The sequence below is a fragment of the Athene noctua genome, chromosome 29 (assembly GCF_965140245.1).
Source record: "Athene noctua chromosome 29, bAthNoc1.hap1.1, whole genome shotgun sequence".
In the NCBI taxonomy this organism is placed as follows: domain Eukaryota; kingdom Metazoa; phylum Chordata; class Aves; order Strigiformes; family Strigidae; genus Athene; species Athene noctua.
This window is the reverse complement of record NC_134065.1, coordinates 3,990,472-4,011,089: the sequence shown is the minus strand read 5'-3', so window position 1 is coordinate 4,011,089 and position 20,618 is coordinate 3,990,472. Positions and strand designations below refer to the sequence as shown.

At 72.7% G+C, this 20,618-nt stretch overlaps 4 protein-coding genes across 6 annotated transcripts; 3 read left to right on the top strand and 1 right to left on the bottom strand.

Annotated features, from left to right (window-relative positions):
• Window positions 1–6: 6 nt before the first annotated feature.
• Window positions 7–4,270, top strand: TMOD4 (tropomodulin 4). Its single transcript, XM_074929331.1, has 10 exons — window positions 7–99; window positions 838–981; window positions 1,059–1,215; window positions 1,679–1,801; window positions 2,511–2,600; window positions 2,830–2,960; window positions 3,386–3,493; window positions 3,698–3,841; window positions 3,922–4,066; window positions 4,156–4,270. The coding sequence occupies exons 2-10, from the start codon at window positions 859–861 to the stop codon at window positions 4,176–4,178; spliced, it is 1,044 nt and encodes a 347-aa protein (XP_074785432.1). The 5' UTR covers window positions 7–99; window positions 838–858; the 3' UTR covers window positions 4,179–4,270.
• A 760-nt stretch (window positions 4,271–5,030) lies between these two features.
• On the bottom strand, window positions 5,031–6,916 carry SCNM1 (sodium channel modifier 1). Its single transcript, XM_074929334.1, has 8 exons — window positions 6,773–6,916; window positions 6,304–6,374; window positions 6,117–6,205; window positions 5,939–6,036; window positions 5,767–5,861; window positions 5,532–5,683; window positions 5,312–5,444; window positions 5,031–5,220 (listed from the first exon to the last, which is right to left on the bottom strand). Exons 1-8 carry the CDS (start codon window positions 6,821–6,823, stop codon window positions 5,121–5,123), a joined length of 789 nt encoding a protein of 262 aa, XP_074785435.1. The 5' UTR covers window positions 6,824–6,916; the 3' UTR covers window positions 5,031–5,120.
• Window positions 6,917–7,170: 254 nt separating this feature from the next.
• On the top strand, window positions 7,171–9,155 carry LYSMD1 (LysM domain containing 1). Its single transcript, XM_074929337.1, has 3 exons — window positions 7,171–7,476; window positions 8,217–8,482; window positions 8,603–9,155. The coding sequence occupies exons 1-3, from the start codon at window positions 7,378–7,380 to the stop codon at window positions 8,745–8,747; spliced, it is 510 nt and encodes a 169-aa protein (XP_074785438.1). The 5' UTR covers window positions 7,171–7,377; the 3' UTR covers window positions 8,748–9,155.
• Window positions 9,156–9,886: 731 nt separating this feature from the next.
• On the top strand, window positions 9,887–20,553 carry SEMA6C (semaphorin 6C). 3 transcript variants are annotated; one of them, XM_074929305.1, is made up of 18 exons: window positions 9,887–10,003; window positions 10,820–10,995; window positions 11,069–11,183; window positions 12,296–12,353; window positions 12,435–12,491; window positions 13,106–13,207; window positions 13,684–13,774; window positions 13,870–13,992; window positions 14,205–14,293; window positions 15,001–15,218; window positions 15,994–16,125; window positions 16,208–16,363; window positions 17,109–17,348; window positions 17,596–17,733; window positions 18,254–18,331; window positions 18,462–18,517; window positions 18,673–18,714; window positions 19,212–20,551. In XM_074929305.1, exons 2-18 carry the CDS (start codon window positions 10,875–10,877, stop codon window positions 20,030–20,032), a joined length of 2,637 nt encoding a protein of 878 aa, XP_074785406.1. In that variant the 5' UTR covers window positions 9,887–10,003; window positions 10,820–10,874; the 3' UTR covers window positions 20,033–20,551. The 3 variants fall into 3 exon arrangements, with proteins under 3 accessions (XP_074785406.1, XP_074785407.1, XP_074785405.1); XM_074929306.1 differs by lacking the exon at window positions 9,887–10,003 and having other exon boundaries at window positions 10,512–10,995; window positions 15,091–15,218; window positions 19,212–20,553; XM_074929304.1 differs by lacking the exon at window positions 9,887–10,003 and having other exon boundaries at window positions 10,512–10,995.
• Window positions 20,554–20,618: the final 65 nt, after the last annotated feature.

Genomic DNA, 20,618 nt, shown 5'->3' with positions numbered 1-20,618 from the left:
AGAATAAAACGCTGATCTCATGCCCTGCGCGGCCGGAGCCCTTGGCTCAGCACCGGGGCTCGCACCCAGGCAGGATCCGCCGCCCCGGGCACTGGCCAGGTAGGCGGGGGGGGGGTGCCGGGGGGGGTGGGGAGCCAAGGGGGTGTTCCCCGGGGGGGTGGGGGGCACATCACCACTGAGGACACCGGCTCCGGGGTCCCCGGGTGCTGCTGGGGATCCCCTCACTGAGGGCTCCCCCACCCTGCAGCCTCCCCACTCACCCACGGGCGTCTGGTCCCTCCTGGAAGCAGCGGGGGGGTGTGCGCGCCCCCCCGCCCAGGGGACCCCAGTGTTGGGGGACAAATCCCAGCCCAGTTCCTTGGGGGGGACCCCAACCCCGGCGTCGGGGGACTGACGCCCTCGGCATTTATCCCCACTGCCCCCGCCAGGGGGGTGCGGACCCATGTTGGGGGACAAAGGGGTCCTGGAGGGGGGGGTCCAGGGGGGGCTGGGGCTGCTGAACTGGCATCTGCCCCCCCACCCCAAGCTGGGGGGGGGGGGGGGCGCCAGGTCCTGGTCCTGGGGAGCACCTTGGAGATGTGACTCAGTTTCCCCAAGAGCCCCCCCAAGCACACGCCACCCTGTCCCCCCCCACCCAGGGGTGCCCCCCAGCCCCCCCAGTCCAGCGGGAACCCAACACCACCCCGCGGCACCAAGGCGCCTGCGAGCTGTGGCGTGGAGGGGGGTCACCACGATGTGTGTGTGGGGGGGTCCCTTGTGGCACGGGGCATCCCCCCACCCCGGGGGGCCTCCCACCGGCTGCTCAGGCCCCCCCCCACCGCCTCTGTCCCCCCCCAGGCCGCCCCCCGGCCCGCCGCCATGACGTCCTACCGTCAGGAGCTGGAGAAGTACCGGGACATCGACGAGGACAAGATCCTGCAGGAGCTGTCGGCCGAGGAGCTGGAGCAGCTCGACGTGGAGCTGCTGGAGATGGACCCCGAGGTGGGCTCCTGGCGCGGGGTGGGGGGCGCCCACCCGGCCGTGGGGGTCCCCCACCCGCTGACACGGGGGGTCCCCAGAACATGCTGCTGCCGGCGGGGCTGCGGCAGCGGGACCAGACGCGGAAGAGCCCGACGGGGCCGCTGGACCGGGAGGCCCTGCTGCAGCACCTGGAGAAGCAGGCGCTGGAGGCCGGCGAGCGCGACGACCTGGTGCCCTTCACCGGCGAGAAGAAAGGTGCGGGGACCCGGGGGGGGACGCTGCGGGGACCCGGGGGGGGGACACACACACGCTGCGGGGACCATGGCGGGGCCAAGGGGGACGGGGCCCCGCAGCACCGGGTATATTTAGCTCGGCAGAACGGTCCTCGCCAGCGGCTCGGGTGTCCTGGGCGAGCTGGGCCCCCGCCAGCCCCGGGTACAGACACCCCCGGCAATGTCACCCCCCCCACGGCCACCCCCGGCAATGTCACACCCCCCCCTGCCAGTACAGCCCCCCCCCCCCCCGTACCACCATCCCACGGCAACGCCACCTCCGGCGCAGCCACCCCCCCGCAACGTCGCCCCCGGGGACAGTCGCCCCCCGGGCCAGCTCACCCCTCCAGCAGTAGCCCCCGGCCCCACGTGCCCCTGCTGGCCCCGGGCCACCGCGTGCGGCGGTGCGAGGCCGGGCAGGGTGCGACCCGCGTCCCCGCGCCCAGGGAAGCCCTTCGTGCCCAAGAACCCGACGCGGGAGATCCCGCGGGAGGAGCAGATCACGCTGGAGCCGGAGCTGGAGGAGGCGCTGGCCAACGCCACCGAGGCCGAGATGTGCGACATCGCCGGTGGGTCTCGCACGGGGCGGCCGCGGCGTGCTGCAGCTTCGCACGGGGCAGCCGTGTTGCACCGCAACCTCACGAGGGAGTGCTGTGTCGCACCACAGCCTTGCACGGGGCAGCCACGTCGCACCACAGCCTTGCACGGGGCAGCCACGTCGCACCACAGCCTTGCACGGGGCTGCCACACTATACTGCAGCTTTGCACGAGGCAGTCATCTCACACCACAGCCTCACACAGGGCTGCCACACCACAGCCTTGCACGAGGCAGCCGTGTCACACCGCAGCCTCGCACGGGGGGGGGGGGGGCAGCACACGGAGCTGTGGCATTGCACGGGGTGAGGGAGCCCATTGCACGAGGCAAGAGCCCGTCGCGCTGAGCCAGCATGACGCACAAGAGCAGTTTGTCGCGTGGGGAGACACGTCGCACGAGGCCAGCGTGTTGCACGCCCGCCCCAGCCCCGTGTCCCGTCCCCCCCAAGCCCGGCGTGTGCCCGGCCCCCCCCTCCGCCCCCCCTGGGTCCCCGCCAGCGCCCGGCTAAAAGCGGCGCCGCGTCCCCGCGCTCGGCTTTCACCGCTGGCCCCCGGCCCACCCGCTCCCCGCGGCTTCCCCGGCCCCTCCCGGCCAGCGCAGGGGGGGCTGCGGCCACCCCTGGGGGGACACGAAGGGCCCGGGGGGGGGTCCTGGCTGACACCCCCCCGCCCCCGGCCCCGCAGCCATCCTGGGCATGTACACGCTGATGAGCAACAAGCAGTACTACGACGCGATCTGCAGCGGGACCATCTCCAACACCGAGGGCATCAACAGTGAGTGACACGGGACACGGGGACACGGGACACGGGGACGAGCACCCCCGGGACAGGGGACACCCAGGACCGGGGACACGGGGTCCACGGGGCTGTTCGGGGGGGGGGGATTTGAAGACCAGAACGCCTCTGGGATTCCCCGTGGTGACCCCACGCACGTGTGCAAACACGTGTGTCCGTGCCCCCGGGCGTGGTCACGTGTGTCCCCGCGCACACGCGTGTGCCCCAGGCGTGGTGAAGCCCGACACGTACAAGCCGGTGCCGGATGAGCCCCCGAACCCCACCAACGTGGAGGAGACGCTGCGGCAGATCCAGGCCAACGACGGGGCCCTGGAGGACGTCAACCTCAACAACATCAAGGTGAGGGGCCCGGTGGCAGCGTCCCCAGCGTGTCCCCAGGGTGTCCCCACGGGGCCTGGTCACCCTGTCCCAGGGTGTCCCTGCGGGGCTGGTCCCTGTCTTGGGGTGTCCCTGGGGTGTTTGTCCCCATCCTGGAGTGGCTCCAGGGCACCCCAGGGGACATCCGTGTCCCTTTGGTGACATCCCGCATCCCCTCGGTGCCACTGACACCCCTTTGGTGACATCCTTCATCCTCAGGGATGTCCCCATCCCCTCGGTGACACCCCCCGGTGACACCCTGTCCCCTCAGTGTCACTCACATCCCCTCAGGGATGTCCCCATCCTCCCGGTGACACCCCCCGGTGACACCCCGTCCCCTCGGTGTCACCCACATCCCCTCAGGGATGTCCCCATCCCCCCGGTGACACCCCGTCCCCGTGCCGCAGGACATTCCCGTCTCCACGCTGAAGGCCATCTGCGAGGCCATGAAAACCAACACCCACGTCAAGAAGCTCAGCCTGGTGGCCACCCGCAGCAACGACCCCGTGGCCAACGTGAGTCCACACCCCGTGTCCCCACATGTCCCCAGACAGGACGGGGACACATTCCCCTGCCCTGGCTCCATCCCGGGCACCAGCAAGCTGAGGTGACGGTGGCTTTTCCGCCATCCCCTGGGGCACTGGTGGCCCTGAGAGGTGCCAGAGGGAGGTGACACCCCGAGGTGACACCCTGAGGTGACACCCCGAGGTGACACGCAGGCCGTGGCCGAGATGCTGATGGAGAACAAGACCCTGCAGAGCCTCAACATCGAATCCAACTTCATCACCAGCGCCGGCATGATGAGCATCATCAAGGCCATGCACCACAACAGCACCCTGAGCGAGCTCAAGGTGGACAACCAGGTAGGGGACGGGCACCCGCGGGTGGCCCGGGGAGGGGAGGGGACGGGGCCGTCCCCGACGCGCCTGGTTCCACCCCGCAGTGCCAGCGCCTGGGGGACACGGTGGAGATGGAGATGGCGGCCATGCTGGAGCAGTGCCCCTCCGTCGTGCGCTTCGGCTACCACTTCACGCAGCAAGGCCCCCGCGCCCGCGCCGCCACCGCCATCACCAACAACAACGAGCTCCGTGAGTGGCCCCCGCGGCCCCTCCCGGGGCAGGAACCGGGCTGGGGGGGGCCCGGCCCTCACCTGCCTTCCTCTTTCCTCTGCCCCCAGGTCGCAAGCAGAAGAAAACCTAACAGCCCCCCTCCCCGCCCGCCCGAAGGAGCTCCAGCTCCGGCCCCCCCCCGGCCGACGTAAATAAAGAGGACGGAGAGAGGCGGCTCTGGGACGTGTCCCGGGGCGGGAGCTGCCCGCGGGGGCCGCACTCGGGGTCACAGGGATGAGCCGAGGGGGCAGCGGGGGCACCCCCCGCCCTGCAGGGCTCCAGGGCCCCGTCAGGCCTGGGCGTTCATCCCTGGGGGCTGAGCCGGGGGCCTGGACCCCGCGGGGGGCAGCAGGTTGGGGTGTTTACACCCGGAGGGGTGGGGGGAGCAGGGTAACACCCCCGGCACAGAGCCGGGCACCCCCGGACCAGTGAGGTGGGTGGGGGGACACAGGGACCTGCCAGGGAGCCCCCCTAGGGACAGGATCAGGCCCCCAGGGACCCAGAGAGACCCTGGGGAGGGGGGGGGGGGGGGGGAATGGCGGCTCAGGGCTCAGAGCCATCAACAACCGCCCCATGGGTGCTCCCAGCGCAGGCACCCAAAGCCTGGCAGGAAGAGGGAGGGGGGAAACTGAGGCAGGGGGAGGGCAGCGGGGCCGAGACAGCTGCTGGGGCTGGGGAGGAAGGGGGGGGAACCTGGTGCTGCCACCCCGAAAGGCCACGACCCACAGGCAGCTGCCAGCGGGCAAGAAAACGAGCGTGACTTGGGCCAGGGACAGGAGGGGACGGGGTGGGGACGGGCCGAAACCCACATGGAGGTTGGCAGCGCTTGCAGCGCTCTGGGGGGGCAGGGGGGACGCCCCGAAAAGGCATCAGGTTGAGCACCCCATGGCGGCAAAACGCTGGGAGCCCCAAAATCACCCTCCCCGGGACCTGCCCCCACGGCTCAGACACCTCCGTCCTCTCCAGCTGCCTCTATTAACGGGGGGACTTGGGGACAGCCCGGGGGGACTGTCCCCGGGGGGGCGGGGGGGCCTCAGGCCGGCAGCAACGCGGGCGGCTCGTCCTCGTCGGAGTCGAACTCGGCGTTTTCATCCTTCACCCACTTGCCGGCGCGGTCCTGGATCCAGCCGGCGCTGGGGACGGACGGACGGACACACGGAGGGGGGGGCAGTGAGAGGCGGCTCGTTGCGGGGTTCCCCGCGCCGGGGGGGGGCCCAGACTCACCTCCGCAGCTGCAGGTACCGCTCCAGGGCCCGGCGCCTCTCGGGGCTGAGGGTTTCGGCCCGGCTCGGACCCGACGATGAGGCTTTTCCGTTGCCACCTCGCTGCGTCCGAGCCGGAGGCGCCTTCGGTGCGTCTGGGGGGGCAGAGAGGGGCCGGTGGGACCCGCAGAGCCGAGGGGCCCAGCTGAGCCCGCGGCCCGGCCCGTGGCGCCGGCGCTCACCCGCTGGCCCGGCGCGGTGTCCCGGCAGCAGGGCCGCGGGACTGGCCCCCACGGCTCCGCCGTCCCGCCGCGACAGCGACAGCTCCGCCGGTGTCGGGGCGACTCTCGGCGCCGTCGGGGTCCCGCCGGGCCGCGAGCTGCTTCCCTCCACCCTGCGGCGGGAGCGGGGCTCAGGGCCTCGCCCGCGGGCGGCGGGGCCGCGGCGCTGCCCCCCCCCGCCCCGCAGAGGCCTCACCCGGTCCGGCGGCAGCAGCTGCTGTAGGGAGCCGCCTTCAGCAGGGCGCTCCGGGCGATCCGCCTCGTCCGAGCCAGGAGCGGGGCCGGGGAGCCCTGGGGAGAGGGGAGGGGGCTCAGGGGGGGCCCGCCCGGGGGCGCAGCGGGGTTGGCGGGGGGGGATGCGCCCCAACCTGTGCTTCAGCCTCCTCGGCCTGCGCCTCCTCCTCGTGTCGCTGCCTCGGGGCCGCGTCCTGGAGTGAGCGCTTCCCCCCGTAGAAACGCTGCAGGTCTGGGGGAGAGCGAAGGGCACGACGAGGGGGGGGGACGCGCGCTCGCTCGGCGCAGCCCCCCCCATACCCCCCGACTTACTGCCCGTGTGCTTCTTGCCGGCCCTGTGGACCGTCAGCACGTCCAGTGTGTCGAAGACGGGGCGGTGGGCGCACACCGTGCAGGCGTACCTACCCCGGGGGGGGAGCTGCCGTCAGGGCCCCGCCAGCAGCCGGAGCGGGGCGGGGGGGCTGCGCTCGGGGCAGGGAGGGGGGGGGGTCTCACTCACCGCCCGCTCCTCAGCAGCAGCGCCTCGTCCTCGGGGATGTAGTTGGCCAACAAGTCGGCGACGCGTCTTTTCTAGGAGAGATCGAGGGGGGCGGCTGAGCCGTTGTGACCCCCCCGCGCCTGCTGCTGCAGTTGGGGGGGGGGGTTGTCCCCAATTCACCCCGTGGGGAACCAGCCTCTGCCCCCAGCCCTGTACCCCCCAGTTCTCCCGGCCGGGGGGGCCGGGGCCAGGCTGAGGCAGGGGAAGGGGGGGGGATTTGGGGAGTCCCCTGGGCCAAGGGGAGTATTTGGGGCGCTGCGAGGGGGGGGGGGCACGACAGGGCAGGGGCGAGGGGGAACTGGGGACCGTTTGCGGGCAGGAGGGGGGAGCGGGGGGGCACAGGCCGGGGCAAGGGGGCGAATCCCTCCGCGGGGAGGCCGAAGCCGGGGTTCGGGGGGATCTGGGGGGTCGTGGGGAGGCCGAGACCCACCTGCAGCACCCCCAGCTGAGCGGGGTCGTCCCCCTCCCGCTTGAAGGACATGGCGGCCGCAGCGCCGGCCCGCGGTTACTATGGGAACCGCCCCCCGGCCGTGTCCGGCTTCCGGGTACCTTTTCCCGTCGGGCTGTGCGCGGGAGCGGCGACCAATCAGAGCGAGCGAGGAGCAGGGCGGGAGGACCCCGCGGCATGACGGGAGTTGTAGTTCCGCGGCGGAATATCCCGGGGGGCGGCACAGAGACCCCCCCGGGGCAGAGCCCGGGGGTTGGCGGGGACCGGGACGGGCCCCGGGGCGGGGGGCGGCGGCGTCACGGCCCGAGGGGGCGGCGGGGCCTCTCTCTCACACACACACCCCCCCACACCCGTCCCGGACTACAACTCCCAGAGGCCTCCGCGAGGGCGGCGGGACCGGGGCTGGAGCCACCGGCCTCACCGGGGCCCGGGGGGCGCCCGGGGGCTGCGGTGGGGCTCAGCCCCCCCCTCTGCGAGCGGCGGCCGCAGCGCCGGGGCCCCGGGCCGGTCCCGGGCCGGGGCTGTTCGCATGAGCCCCGCCGCGTCCCGCGCTGGCGGGGACCGGGGCTGAGCGGGGCCGCCCCGCCATGGCGGCGGGGAGCGGGGCAGCGGGGCCCCCCGCCCGCGAGCACCGCCTGGAGCCCGGGGACACGCTGCCGGGGCTGGCGCTGCGCTACGGGGTGACGGTGAGCGGCCGGCGGGGAAGGCGGGGGGGGGACATGGGGACATCCAGGGCGCCGGAGGGGCGGGATCGCCGGGGCGGGGCGGGGGGGGGGGTGACACGACGGTCGCGGGTCCCCCGGTACCCCCCCGGGGTCATCCCCGTCCCCTCCTGTCCCCGTCCCCTTCCCGCGCCCCTCTGGCTGTCCCCACCCCACCGCTGTCCCCACCCTGGCCTGTCCCCGTCCCACCCTTATCCCGGTCCGCGTCCCCTCCCTGTCCTTGTCCCCGTCCCCATCCTGTCCCCGCCCTTATCCCATCCCTGTCCCCACCCTGTCCCCACTCTTATCCTGTCACCATCCGCATCCTTGTCCCCGTCCCCATCCTGTCCCCATCTTCATCCTCATCCCTGTCCCCATCCTTGTCCCTGTCCCCATTCCTGTCTCTTTTTCTGTCCCTGTCCCCATCCCTGTCCCTGTCCCCATCCCTGTCCCCATTCCTGTTGCTTTCTCTGTCCCTTTCCCCATCCTATCCCTGTCCCCGTCCCCATCCTTGTCCCTTTATCCGTCCCTGTCCCCATCCCGTCCCCATCCCCGTCCCCGTCCCTGTCCCCATCCCATCCCTGTCCCCATTCTGTCCCTGTCCCCATCCCATCCCTGTCCCTGTCCCCATTCTGTCCCTGTCCCCATCCCATCCCTGTCCCTGTCCCCATCCCGTCCCCATCCCGTCCCCGTCCCTGTCCCCATCCCGTCCCTGTCCCCGGCAGATGGAGCAGATCAAACGCGCCAACCGCCTCTACACCTCGGACACCATCTTCCTCAAGCCCACCCTGCTCATCCCCGCGCCGGCGCGGCCGGGGGGACCCTGCCCCGAGGACGAGGACAACAAGGACACCCCCGGCCCCTCGGGGGACCCCCCGGCCCCGTCCCGCCACGACCTCTCGGCCACCGATTTCCTGCGGCAGCTCGACGCCGAGATCGGCCGCTCCAAGGCGGCGGCGGCGGCCCAGCGGCTCCGCGCGGGCGGCCCAGGGTGAGCGCCCGCCCCCCTCCCCTTTTGGGGACAAAACGGGCTCTTTTGGAACGCGGGTTTGGCCGCAGGGCGGGTGACGAGGCCACCCCTCAGTGCCACCCCGCTGCGTCCCCCCTGCAGCACGGCCGAGGCCGACGGCACCCGGCGCCCCGACGCCAGCACCCCGACGCCCCCCCGGGGCCCCCGCCTCGGCCCCCGGCCCCTCACCAGGACCCCGCGGGCCGCCGCCCTCCGCGACGCCGAGGACGAGATCTTCACGCTGTGACCCCGGGAGGTGACGCCGTGACCCCCACCCCGCGGTGACGGGGACCCCGGGACGCCCCCAGGGCTCGGCCCCCCACGCCGGAGGGGACAGAGGGATTGGGGGGGGGGGGGGACGGACGGACACATGACACGCCGTGTCCCCTCCCTGTCTCCTTCGAGGGACATTTCCCGCCGGAGGGACGCCCAGCGCCTGGGTGCAGAGCCAGCCCTCTCGCAGGGCGACTGGGAAGGACTGGGAGGGACTGGGACAAGATTTACCAGCTGATGTTTTTCCTCTGGTTGTAATTTATTTGTACGTCTTTGCTCTGGCGGGGGGGTGGGACCCCCCTGGGCCGGTGCCTGCCCCCCCCGGGAACAGGGACGGTCACCCCCCACCCCGAGAGCCTGTCAATAAAGCGGAGCACTGTCACCCGGCTCTGCCTGCTTGTGTCCCCCCCCTCGGGGGACACGGACACCCCCCTGGGGACATGATTGTGGCCCCCAGGGACACGGTCACAGCCCTGGGGACACAGTTGCCCCCCCCCAGTGACGCGGTTGCTCCCCCTGGGGACACGGACACACCCCCCTGGGGACACTGTCACCCCGCTGGGGACATGGGGTCACCTCCCGGGGATGCTGTCACCCCCCGGGGACACAACCGACACCCTGGGGGACACAGTCGCGCCTCCGGGGGCTGCGGGCGCCTGCTCGGGGACACCGGGGAGGGGGGGGGTGTCTGTGTGTGTCCCCACCCAGGGGACCCGCGTGTCACGCCGCGTGGTGCCACCAGGTGTCACCCTGTGCCCGCACCCTTGGGGCCCCCCCCAGAGCCTCGGGGGTCTCCCCAGGGTCCCCCGGTAGCCCGGGATGTCCCCAGGGGGTGCTGCCCCCCCCGGGGGTGCTGGCGACACTTGGGGACCGGGCCCTGAGTGGCACCTGGGCGGGACCCCAGTTGCTCCCAGTCGCTGCCAGTAACTCGCAGTAGCTCCCAGTAGCTCCCAGTCCCCCCGGGGCGGGTGCACACGCGTGTGCAGCGACACGGGGGCCGGCGGTGCGGGGGGTGCGCGGGGCTGTGCCCGCTCCCACGCATGGGTGCACACGCGTGTGCAAGCCGCCCCCCCAACCCCCCGGCAGCTAATGAGGATCATCTCATTAACGGGAATTAACGCCTGGCTATAGGGTGGCCCCGGGGGGGTCCCGCGGGGGTCCCCGGTCCCGCCCCCGGTCCCGGCCCGTTCCGGGGCGGAGCCGCTCGGGGCTGTTCGCGGAGCGGAGCCGGTACCGGGCGCGGGGGGGTCGGGGCGGGGGGTGGCGGCGGGTCCTTGGGGCTCTGTGGGGGTGTTTCGGGGGGTGTGGGTGAGGCAGGACACGGGGGGGGGTAGTTTTGGGGTGTTTCGGGGTGTTGTGAGGGAGTTGGAGGGTGTTTCGGGGTGCCGGGGGGTGTTTCGGGGTGCTGTGAGGGGGTTGGGGGGTGTTTCGGGGTGCCGGGGGGTGTTTCGGGGTGCTGGGGGTGTTTCGGGGTGTTGTCAGGGTGCTGGGGGGTGTTTCGGGGTGCTGTGAAAGGGTTGGGGGGTGCTGTGAGGGGGTTGGAGGGTGTTTCGGGGTGCCGGGGGGTGTTTTGGGGTGCTGGGGGTGTTTCGGGGTGTTGTCAGGGTGCCGGGGGGTGTTTCGGGGTGCTGTGAGGGGGTTGGGGGGTGTTTCGGGGTGCTGTGAAGGCGCAGGTGGGTGCCGGGGGGGCTGTTGGGGTGTGTGGGGGGGTTGTGAGTGGGTGGGGGGGTGCTCACAGCCGTGCGTGGTGTCCCGGCGCTGCTGGCACCAGTTCCCGGGGCACTGGGAGCACTGGGACGGGGTTACCGGGGGCGTTGGGACGGGCCCCTGGAGCGGGAGGACACGGGGCCGGATACAGGGGCGCTGGGATGGGAGCACTGGGAGCACTGGGAGGAGGGCACTGGGGGCACTGGGAGGAGGGCACTGGGGGCACTGGGAGGAGGGCACTGGGGGCACTGGAAGCGCGTCCCCGCTGTCCCCACACCCAGGGCTGCCCTGTGCCCCCCCCGTGCCTCAGTTTCCCCGCGCTGAGGTCGCCCCTCGCAGCCCGGGGGGGGGGCGGTGTCACCCTCAGCCCCGCGGCCCCGGGACCCCGGTGGCGATGCCGGGGGAGCCGCTGCCCTTCCTCCTCCTCCTCCTCCTCCTCCTCCTCCTCGGGCCGGGGGGCGCCGCCGCCGCCTTCCCGCGGGACCTGGCGGCCCGCAGCACCGTGGGGCTGGCAGGTGAGCGGCCCGGGGGGGGCCCGGGGGGGCCGGCGGGTGTCCCCGGGTGTCACCGCGCCCCCTGTCCCCGCAGCCACCGCCGCCTACCCCCGCTTCGGCGGCCTCCGGGGGGGCCCCGGCCCGGCCCCGCGCGGCCTCGACTTCCAGCGGATGGTGCGGCTGAACGGCAGCCTGCTGGTGGCGGGGCGGTGAGCGGCACTGGGGGCACTGGGAGCACTGGGGGCACTGGGGGCACTGGGGGGAACGGGGCGGAACTGGGGGTGCTGGGGGGACTGCGGAGAACGGGAGGACTGGGGGAGTTGGGGCACCGGAGGTACTGGGGGTGCTGGGGGAACTGGGAGTGCTGGGGGAACTGGGAGTGCTAGGGGTACTGGGGATACTGGGGCGCGCTGGGTGTAACGACACCGAGTTCAGGGTGCAGCGTCACCCAGTTCAGGGTGTAACGACACCCTGTGTTGGGTGTAGGGGTGTGCAAGGGTGGTGTAAGGGGGTGTAAAGTGTGGATTTGGGTGAAGGGGGGTGTAAGGGGGTGTACGGGGGGGTAAGGGGGAATAAGGAGTGTGAAGGGGGTGTAAGGGGGTGTAAGGGGGAATAAAGGGGGGGTAAGGGGGTGTAAGGGGGGTGTGCAAGCACCAGGGTGTTGCCCCGAGGCCAGGCCGAGGGCCAAGGGGGCGACTTCGGCAGCTGCCGGGGGGGGGCGGGGGGGCGAAGGGGGGGTGTGATGTCACCCTGGGGCGCACTGGGGCACGTTTGTCCGTGCTTGTGCACGCTTGTGCACGTTTGTCTCCTCGTGCAAGCTCACGCAGGCCTGGACACGCGTGCCTGCGCTTGCGTGAGCTCGTCCCCCCTTTGTGTGCTCGTGCGCGCTTGTGCGAGCTTCTGCCTGCTTGGGTGCGCTTGTGCACGCTTGCACGTGCCGGTCGGCTTGTGCAAGCTCATCACCCCGTTTACGTGCTTGTGCAAGGTTGTGGTGTTTATACACGCGTTGTGCTTGTGCAAGCTTGTGTGCACTTGTACTTGCTCGTGCAAGGTTGCGCGCACTTGTACCTGCTTGTGCAAGGTTTCACGCACTTGTACCCGCGTGTGCACACTCGTGTAAGCCCATGTGTGCCTGCACACGCTTGTGCACACTTGTGTGCCCTCGCACTCTCTTCCACGTGCCTTTGCCTCATCCACACGTGCTCCCGCACGCGTGCACGTGCTTGTGCCCCCGCGTTGCCTCCCCCGCCCCCCCGTGTGCCCCCACCCGTCCCGGTGCCCCCCGCACACTCACACTCACACTCACACTCACCCCCCCCAGGGACCACATCTACGCCTTCGACCTGGGCCAGGCCCGGGGGACGCTGTACCCCCAGCGGGTAAGGGGGGGCCGGGTGCTGCCCGGGGGGGCGGGGGGGTCCCCATGCCCACACCCACCCCCCGCCCGCGTCCCCCGGCAGCACCTCACCTGGGAGGCGCGGGACAGGGAGAACTGCGCCATGCGGGGCCGGCGGCAGGTACGGGGCACGGGGGGGCACGGGGGGGCACGCGGGGATGCGAGGGGGTACGGGGGGATTTGGGGGGGTACAGGGGGGACACAGAGGGATATTGGGGGGTACAGGGGGGGTACAGGGGGATGGGGGGGTACAGAAGGAGTATGGGGGTATGTGGGGGGTACGGGGGGGTACAGGGGGGGGTCCAGGGGGATGTGGGGGGGCACAGAGGGGGCACAGAGGGATATTGGGGGGTACAGGGGGGGTCCAGGGGGATGTGGGGGGGCACAGGGGGGGTACAGGGGGATATGGGGGGGGTACAGGGGGGGTCCAGGGGGATGTGGGGGGGCACAGGGGGGGTACAGGGGGATATGGGGGGGGTACAGGGGGGGTCCAGGGGGATGTGGGGGGGCACAGGGGGGGTACAGGGGGATATGGGGGGGGTCCAGGGGGGGTCCAGGGGGATGTGGGGGCAGAGGGGTACAGGGTGGGGGGGAATGGGGGTATGTGGGGGGGTACAGGGTGTGGGGGCGCGGGGGGGGAGATAGAAGGGAGGAGGGCAAACAGGGCGCTGGGGGCAGGAGGAGGTGGGGATGACGGGTCCCCCCGCGCCCCCCCCGCGCCCCCCCGCCCCGCAGGACGAGTGCCACAACTACATCAGGGTGCTGGTGCCCCGCGACGCCGGGACCCTCCTGGCCTGCGGCACCAACGCCTTCAGCCCCCTCTGCCGCACCTACCAGGTGGGGGGGCCGGGGGGGTCACTGCCGGGGGGGGGCTCAGCCTGGGGGGGGTGCGGCGGGGCAGCGCCCACAGGTGTGACGAGTGTGGGCGCCCTCAGTGCCTCCGTGCTGGGGCAGCGTGAGGCTGCGATGAGCTGGGGGGGCTCAGGGGTGATGGGGGGGGGCTCAGGGTGGCGATCGGGGGGGGCTCAGGGGTGATGGGGGGGCTCAGGGTGGTGATCGGGGGGGGCTCAGGGGTGATGATCAGGGGGGGCTCAGGGCGATGCTCCGGGGGGCTCAGGGCGATGCTCGGGGGGGCTCAGGGTGATGGGGGGGCTCAGGGTGATGCTTGGGGGGGCTCAGGGCGATGGGGGGGCTCAGGGCAATGCTCGGGGGGGCTCAGGGTGATGGGGGGGCTCAGGGTGATGCTTGGGGGGGCTCAGGGCGATGGGGGGGCTCAGGGCGATGCTCGGGGGGGCTCATCCCCTCGCCCCCAGGTCGGCAGCCTGGCGCAGGAGGGGGAGGAGGTGAGCGGCCAGGCCCGGTGCCCCTTCGACGCCAAGCAGAGCGTCGTCGCCCTCTTCACCGGTGGGTGCCGGGGCGGGGGGGTCGGGGGGGGGGGGACACACGCCCGGGGTGCCCGGGGCGGGCCGGGGGCTGACGCCGCCGTCCCCCCCCCGCAGACGGGAGCCTCTACTCGGCCACGGTGGCGGATTTCCAGGCGAGCGACGCCGTCATCTACCGCAGCCTGAGCCCCGGGCGCCCCCCCCTGCGCACCCTCAAGTACAGCTCCCGCTGGCTGCAGGGTACCCGCGGGGGGGCCGGGGGGGGCACGGCGGGATTGGGGGGCTGGAGGGGGGGGGTGCGGGTGTAGGGGTGCGTAGGGACGGGGTGGGGGCTGGGGGGGACACTGGGGCTGGGGGGACGGGGGGGGGCTGAGCACGGGGGCGCAGGGGGGGGCGGGCAGGGACAGGAGGCGGCTGACGGCCCCCCCCCGGCCCCCCCCCCCCCCCCCCAGAGCCCCACTTCGTCCAGGCGCTGCCCTACGGCCCCTACGTCTACTTCTTCTTCAGGGAGGTGGCGGTGGAGCTCAGCGCCCTGGGCAAGGTGGGTGCGGGCACGGGGGGGCACCCAGCACCCACCCCCCCGGCTCCGGGCAGGGGAGAGCCCAGTGCCCCCCCCGGGGTGTCTGCCCACGTGCTGCTGGCTCCCAGGGTGCTCCTGGGGTGCTGACACCCATGGGTGCCAATTCCCGTGGGTATTGGGGTGCTGACACCCATGGGTGCCCGGGTGCCAATGTCCTGGGTCCCCGTGGGTGCTGCCACCCCTGGGTGCTAATTCCCATGGGAATTGGGGTGCTGACACCCATGGGTGCCCGGGTACCAGTGTCCTGGGTCCCTGGGTGGTGACGCCCCTGAGTGCCAATGTCCTGGGTCCCCGTGGGTGCTGACACCCATGGGTGCTAACTCCCATGGGTATTGGGGTGCTCACACCCATGGGTGCTTGGGTACCAACATCCATGTGCTCACACCCATGGGTGCCCGGCTGCTGATGCCCACGTGTCCCTGGGTGCTGACACCCATGGGTGCCAACTCCCATAGCTATTGGGGTGCTGACACCCATGGGTGCCAATTCCTGTGGCTATTGGGGTGCTGACACCCATGGGTGCCCGGCTGCTGATGCCCACGCGTCCCTGGGTGCTGCCACCCATGGGTGCCAACTCCCATAGCTATTGGGGTGCTGACACCCATGGGTGCCCGGGTGCCAGTGTCCTGGGTCCGCGTGGGTGCTGACGCCCCTGGGTGCCGGCGCAGGTGGTGGTGGCGCGGGTGGCGCGGGTGTGCCGCAATGACCGGGGCGGGTCCCCGCGGGTGCTGGAGCGGCGCTGGACGTCCTTCCTGAAGGTGCGGCTGCTCTGCGCCGTCCCCGGCGACGCCATCTTCTACTTCGACGTCCTGGAGGCGGTGACGCCCCCCCGGGCCCTGCACGGGCGCCCCGCTGTCCTCGCCCTCTTCGGCACCCAGCCCAACAGGCACGGTGGCGGGGACACGGGGACACGGGGGGTGAGGGCGTGGGGACACGGGGACAGGGGTGGCCGAGGGGACCCGGGGCTGTGGGTGCACAGGGGAGCATGGGGGGGGGATGTGGGCAGGGACACGGGGACAGGAGAGGTGGGGAAATGGGGACATGCGAGGGACAGATGTGGGGACATGGGCAGGGGGTCAGTGGGGACACGGGAGATGGGGACACGGGGATGTGAGAGGGACAGACATGGGGACATGGAGATGGAGGCGGTGGGGACGTGGGGACACGGGAGGGACAGACACGGGGACATGAGGATGGGCTCAGTGGGGACATGGGGACACAGGAGATGGGGACACGGGAGATGGGGACACGGGGATGTGAGAGGGACAGACATGGGGACATGGAGATGGAGGCGGTGGGGACGTGGGGACACGGGAGGGACAGACACGGGGACATGAGGATGAGCTCAGTGGGGACATGGGGACACAGGAGATGGGGACACGGGAGGGACAGACACAGGGACATGAGGATGGGCTCAGTGGGGACATGGGGACACAGGAGATGGGGACACGGGAGGGACAGACACGGGGACATGGGGACACGGGTGATGGGGACGTGGGGACACGGGTGATGGGGACACTGGGACCGGACACAGGGACACAGACACGGGAAGGGGGTGTGGGCACACGGAGGGGCTCTGGCCAAACCCAGGCCGGCCCGTCAGCGCCGGGAGGGGACAGGGGTGTCCCCCGCGCCGGTGCCACCCCCGCCCCGCCCCGCAGCATCCCCGGCTCGGCCGTCTGCGCCTTCTACCTGGCGGACGTGGAACGGGCGTTCGAGGGTCCCTTCGCTGAGCCCCGCGGCGCCGCCGGCACCTGGGCCCCGGTGCCCGAGGACAGGGTGCCCCGGCCCAGGTACCACCCCCCCCACGACACCCAGGTGTCCCCCCCCGGCCTGCGGTGGCCACCCGGGTCCCCAGCTCTGGCCGTGCCGCAGGCCGGGCTGCTGCGCGGGGACGGGCTCGGCCGCCGGCGTCGTCACCTCCAGGGACTTCCCCGACGAGACCTTGGCCTTCGCCAAGGAGCACCCGCTGCTGCACGGCGCCGTGGCACCCGCCGGCGGGCGGCCCCTCTTCACCCGCACCGGCGCCAGGTGCGTGGGACGGGTGCCCTCGGGGACACGGTGCCCTCGGGGACAGGGTGGCCTCAGGGACAGGGTGCCCTCGGGGACACGGTGGCCCCGGGGACAGGGGGTGGCTCGTGCGAGGAGGGTGTGGGTGCGCGGGGCGGGGGGTGAGGGGAGCGCCCAGCCCTGCGGGTGCGGCGGCGCAGGGAGGGTCCTCGTGGAAGGTTCCTGGGCAAGGGTGCACGAGGGGTCGTGGTGCGAGGGGCGTGCAAGGCCACGTGAAGGTGTGTGAAGGCCCGGTGACAAAGATGTGCCAAGCCCTGGTGCACGAGTATGCAAAGCCCCAGTGCATGGGTGTGCAAGGTCCCGGTGCAAGGGCGTGCCAAGCCCTGATGCACGTGTGTGCAAAGGCTGGTGCAAGGATGTGCAAAGCCCTGGTGTATGAGCGTGCAAAGCCCTGGGGCATGCGTGTGCCAAGCCCTGGTGCACGTGTGTGCAAAGCCCCAGTGCAAGAGCACGCAAAGCCCTGGTGCATGAACGTGCAAAGCCCTGTTACATGAGCGTGCAAAGCCCTGGTGCATGAGTGTGCAAAGCCCCAGTGCACAGGTGTGCGAAGCCCTGCTGTAAGGGTGTGCAAAGCCCCGGCGCAAGGGCGTGCAAAGCCCTGGGGCATGGGCGTGCGGAGCCGTGGTGCGAGGCCGCATGAGGGTGTGTAAGACGTGGGTGCGCGGGCCCCCGTGCGAGGCCCCGTGCGAGGGTGCGCTGGGCGCAGGCTGACGCAGCTGGCGGTGGACGCGGGCGCGGGGCCGCGGGGGAACCAGACCGTGCTCTTCCTGGGCGCCGAGGACGGGCGGGTGCTGAAGGTCCTGGCGCCCACGGGGCACCTCGGGGCCACCCAGCACCCCGGCGGCACCCCCGCACCCCCCGGCGACAGCCGCGGGCGGGGGGACCCCGGGGACCCCGGCTCCGAGACGCTGCTGCTGGAGGAGATCAGCCTCTACGACCCCGGGCGGTGAGTGCCGGGGGCTGGGGGGGCTGGGGGGGGCTGCGGGTGCTGGGGGGCAGCAGGCACTGATGGGCGCAGTGGTGGTGTGGGTGCCACGGGGGTGCTGGGGGGCACTGTGGGGCGCTGGGGGGGTCACGCCGGTACCGTAGGGTGCTGATGGGTGTCCTGGGGCCGTGGGGGTGCCGGTGGGTGCTGCCGGGTGGGGGCCGTGGGTGCTGGGGGGCGCAGTCACGATGGGTGCTGGGGGGTGCAGGTGCCAGGGACCGCGAGGTGCCAGCCGGGTGCTGGGGCTGGAGCTGCACCCGCCGGGCCGGGAGCTCTACGTCGCCTTCGCCGGGTGCCTGGTGCGTCTGCCCCTGAGCCGCTGCGCCCGGCACGGCGCCTGCCGCGGGTGAGCGGGGCACGGGCGGGGCACGAGGGTGTGCGAGGGCACGGAGACGTGGCAGAGCACGAGGGTGTGCGAGGGCTGGGGATGCGCGAGGGCACGGGGACTGGGACGTGCGAGGATGTGTGAGAGCACGAGGGTGTGCGAGGGCACGTGCGGGCACAGAGCGTGTGTGAGGGCGCAAGGGCGTGCAAAGAGCGTGGAGACGTGTGAGAGCACGGGGGGGTGGGAGAGTGTGCGAGGGCACAGGAGTGTGTGAGGGCACAAGGGTGTGTGAGGGCACAAGGGTGTGTGAGGGCACAAGGGTGTGTGAGGGCCGGGGGTGTGCAAGGGCACAGGGACGTGTGAGGGCACAGGGGTGTGCAAGGGCACAGGAGTGTGCAAGGGCACAAGGGTGTGCGACGGCACAGGGGTGTGTGAGGGCACAGGGGTGTGTGAGGGCACAGGGGTGTGCAAGGGCACAGGAGTGTGCGAGGGCACAAGGGTGTGCGAGGGCAGCTCCAGCACCCGGCGCCTGCCCCCCCAGGAGCTGCCTGGCCGCCCGGGACCCGTACTGCGTCTGGCTGCCCCCCCGGGGCTGCGTCCCCTTCTCCGAGGACCTTCCGTAAGTGTCCCCCGCGGTGACCCCCGCCGGGGGCTCCTCCCACCCCCCCGCCATCTCCTGGGTCCCTTCCTCGCGGGGGGGGGACACACTGGGGACGGCGGGTGATGTGTGTCCCCCCCACGTGCCCCAGGAGCGGCTTTGAGCAGGACATGGAGGGATCCCTCGGGACCGCCGGGACCTGCCAAGGTGAAGGGGGGGGACACTGGGGACTATTTGGGGACATGGAGTGTCACCGCGGGGACCTCTGGGGACGTGAGGTGACCGGGGGGGACGTGTGGGTGACACCGGAGGATGTGGAGGACATTGGGGGGACAGCGGTGACCCCCCCTCTGCTCTCACAGAGGCACCAGCTGCGGGGGACGGTGACGGGGACTTGGCCCACGGTCAGTGACACCCCGTCTGTCCCCCCCGGACACCCACTGGGAGGGACCCCGGGGATGGGAGGGGGATCACAGAGGTGGGGGACCCTAGGGACCGGGAAGGGACCCCAGGGTGGGAGGGAGACCCCAGGGGGACAAGGAGGGACCCTGGGGACAGGAGAAAGACCTGAGGTGGGGGGACCCCAGGGACCAAGAGGGACCCCGGGGGTGGAAAAGGGACCCCGGGCACCAGGAGGGACCCCGGAGACAGAAGGACCTTGGGGTGGGGGGAGACCCCCAGGGACCGGGAGGGACCCTGAGGGTGGGGGGACCCCCAGGGACAGGAGCGGGACCCCCAGAGACCAGGAGGGACCCTGGGGACAGGAGAAAGACGAGGGGCGGGGGGACCCCAGGGACCAGGAGGGACCCCGGGGGTGGGGAGGGAGACCCCAGGGACCGGGAGGGGCCCGGGGGGGTGCGGGCCCCCCGCGGGGGTGCCGGGCTGACGGCTGCTCCCGCAGGGGTGCGTCGGGCCGGGCCGGGCGCGGCGGCGGTGCCGGTGCCGGTGCTGGCGGGCTGCGTGCTGGGCGCCTTCGCGCTGGGCGCCCTGGCCGCCGGGCTGCTGCGGGCCTCCTGCCGCCGCCCCGCCGCCCCCAAGGGCCCCCCGGAGCCCCCCGCCGCCCCCCGGGCCCCGGCCCAGCCGCCAGCCCCCCGCCTCTACCCCGCGCTGCCGCCCCAGGGAGCGGCCGGGGGCCCGCGGGACCCCCCCGAGCCGCCCAGCCCCGAGGCCACCCCGCAGCCCCCGGCCGGGACACGCGGCCAGGACCCCCGCCTCGGCACCCCGGGGCGCCCGGAGCCCCCCGGGCCGGGCCCCCCCCCCAAAGCCACCCTGGAGGAGCTGCTGCTGCAGCGGCTGCACGGGGCGGGGGGCTCGGGGTGGCCGGTGACCCCCCCGGGCACCGGCTCCTTCGCCAACCGGGTGCAGCCGGGCGCCCCGTTGCCCCCGGCCCCCCGCGACGCGACGCTCCGGCGCCTGGACGTGCCCCCCGACAGCCCCCCCCCGCCCCGGCGGCCCCTGGCACAGAGACACTCTCTGGGGGGGCCGCCCGCGGGACCACCGGGCCTGGCCCGGGGGCTCGCCCGCATGCACTCGCTGGGGGGGGCGCCCGGGGGCCCCCGCCCCGGCCCCCTGCACCGCTCCCTGGCCACCAAGCCCCTGGTGCTGCCCAAACCCCTCGTGGCGCCGGTGGGGGGGACACGGGGGCGTCCTGGTCCCCAGCACCCATGGGACACCCCCGCCGCGGCAGGGAGGGGGGGCCCAGCTCTGTGCCCTGAGCCATGAGGGTCCCCGTGTCCCCAGGGTGACCCCCGCCGCGGTGATGGGAGTCCCCTTGTCCCCAGACTGCCCCCCCCCCGAATAATGAGGGTCCCCATGTCCCCACACTGCCCCCCCCCCGGGGGAGAAGGGTCCCCATGTCCCCCCCACGCCCTCTCCGAGTGGCCTCACCTCCCCAGACCCTTTTTTTGTTTGTTTGATCATTTCTAATTTATTGGCTACTCTGGGGGGGTCGCTGAGGCCACCGCCCCCCCCTGGGGACACCGGGTGGGATGTGGGGGGACGCAGTGGCCCCCCCAACCCCACCAGGGCCGGGTTCATCCTACCGTGTAGGGGCAGGGCTCGGCCCCGCGCGACGTGGTGGCCCCCGCGCCGGTGCCCACCTGGCTCTGTCCGGGGTGAGGGGGGGGGACAAGGGGGGGGCACAAGGGGCCACCAGACCCCCAAGGCCAGCCTGGGGACAGGGGGGTGGCCCTGGGGTGTCCCCGCAGTGACCAGGACACCGAGGGCTTGGCAAAGCGCTGGTGCAGGGGACAGGAGAGCCACGGGGGGGGGGGGGGGGGGGTTATTAAGAAAAATTGTAAAAAAAAAA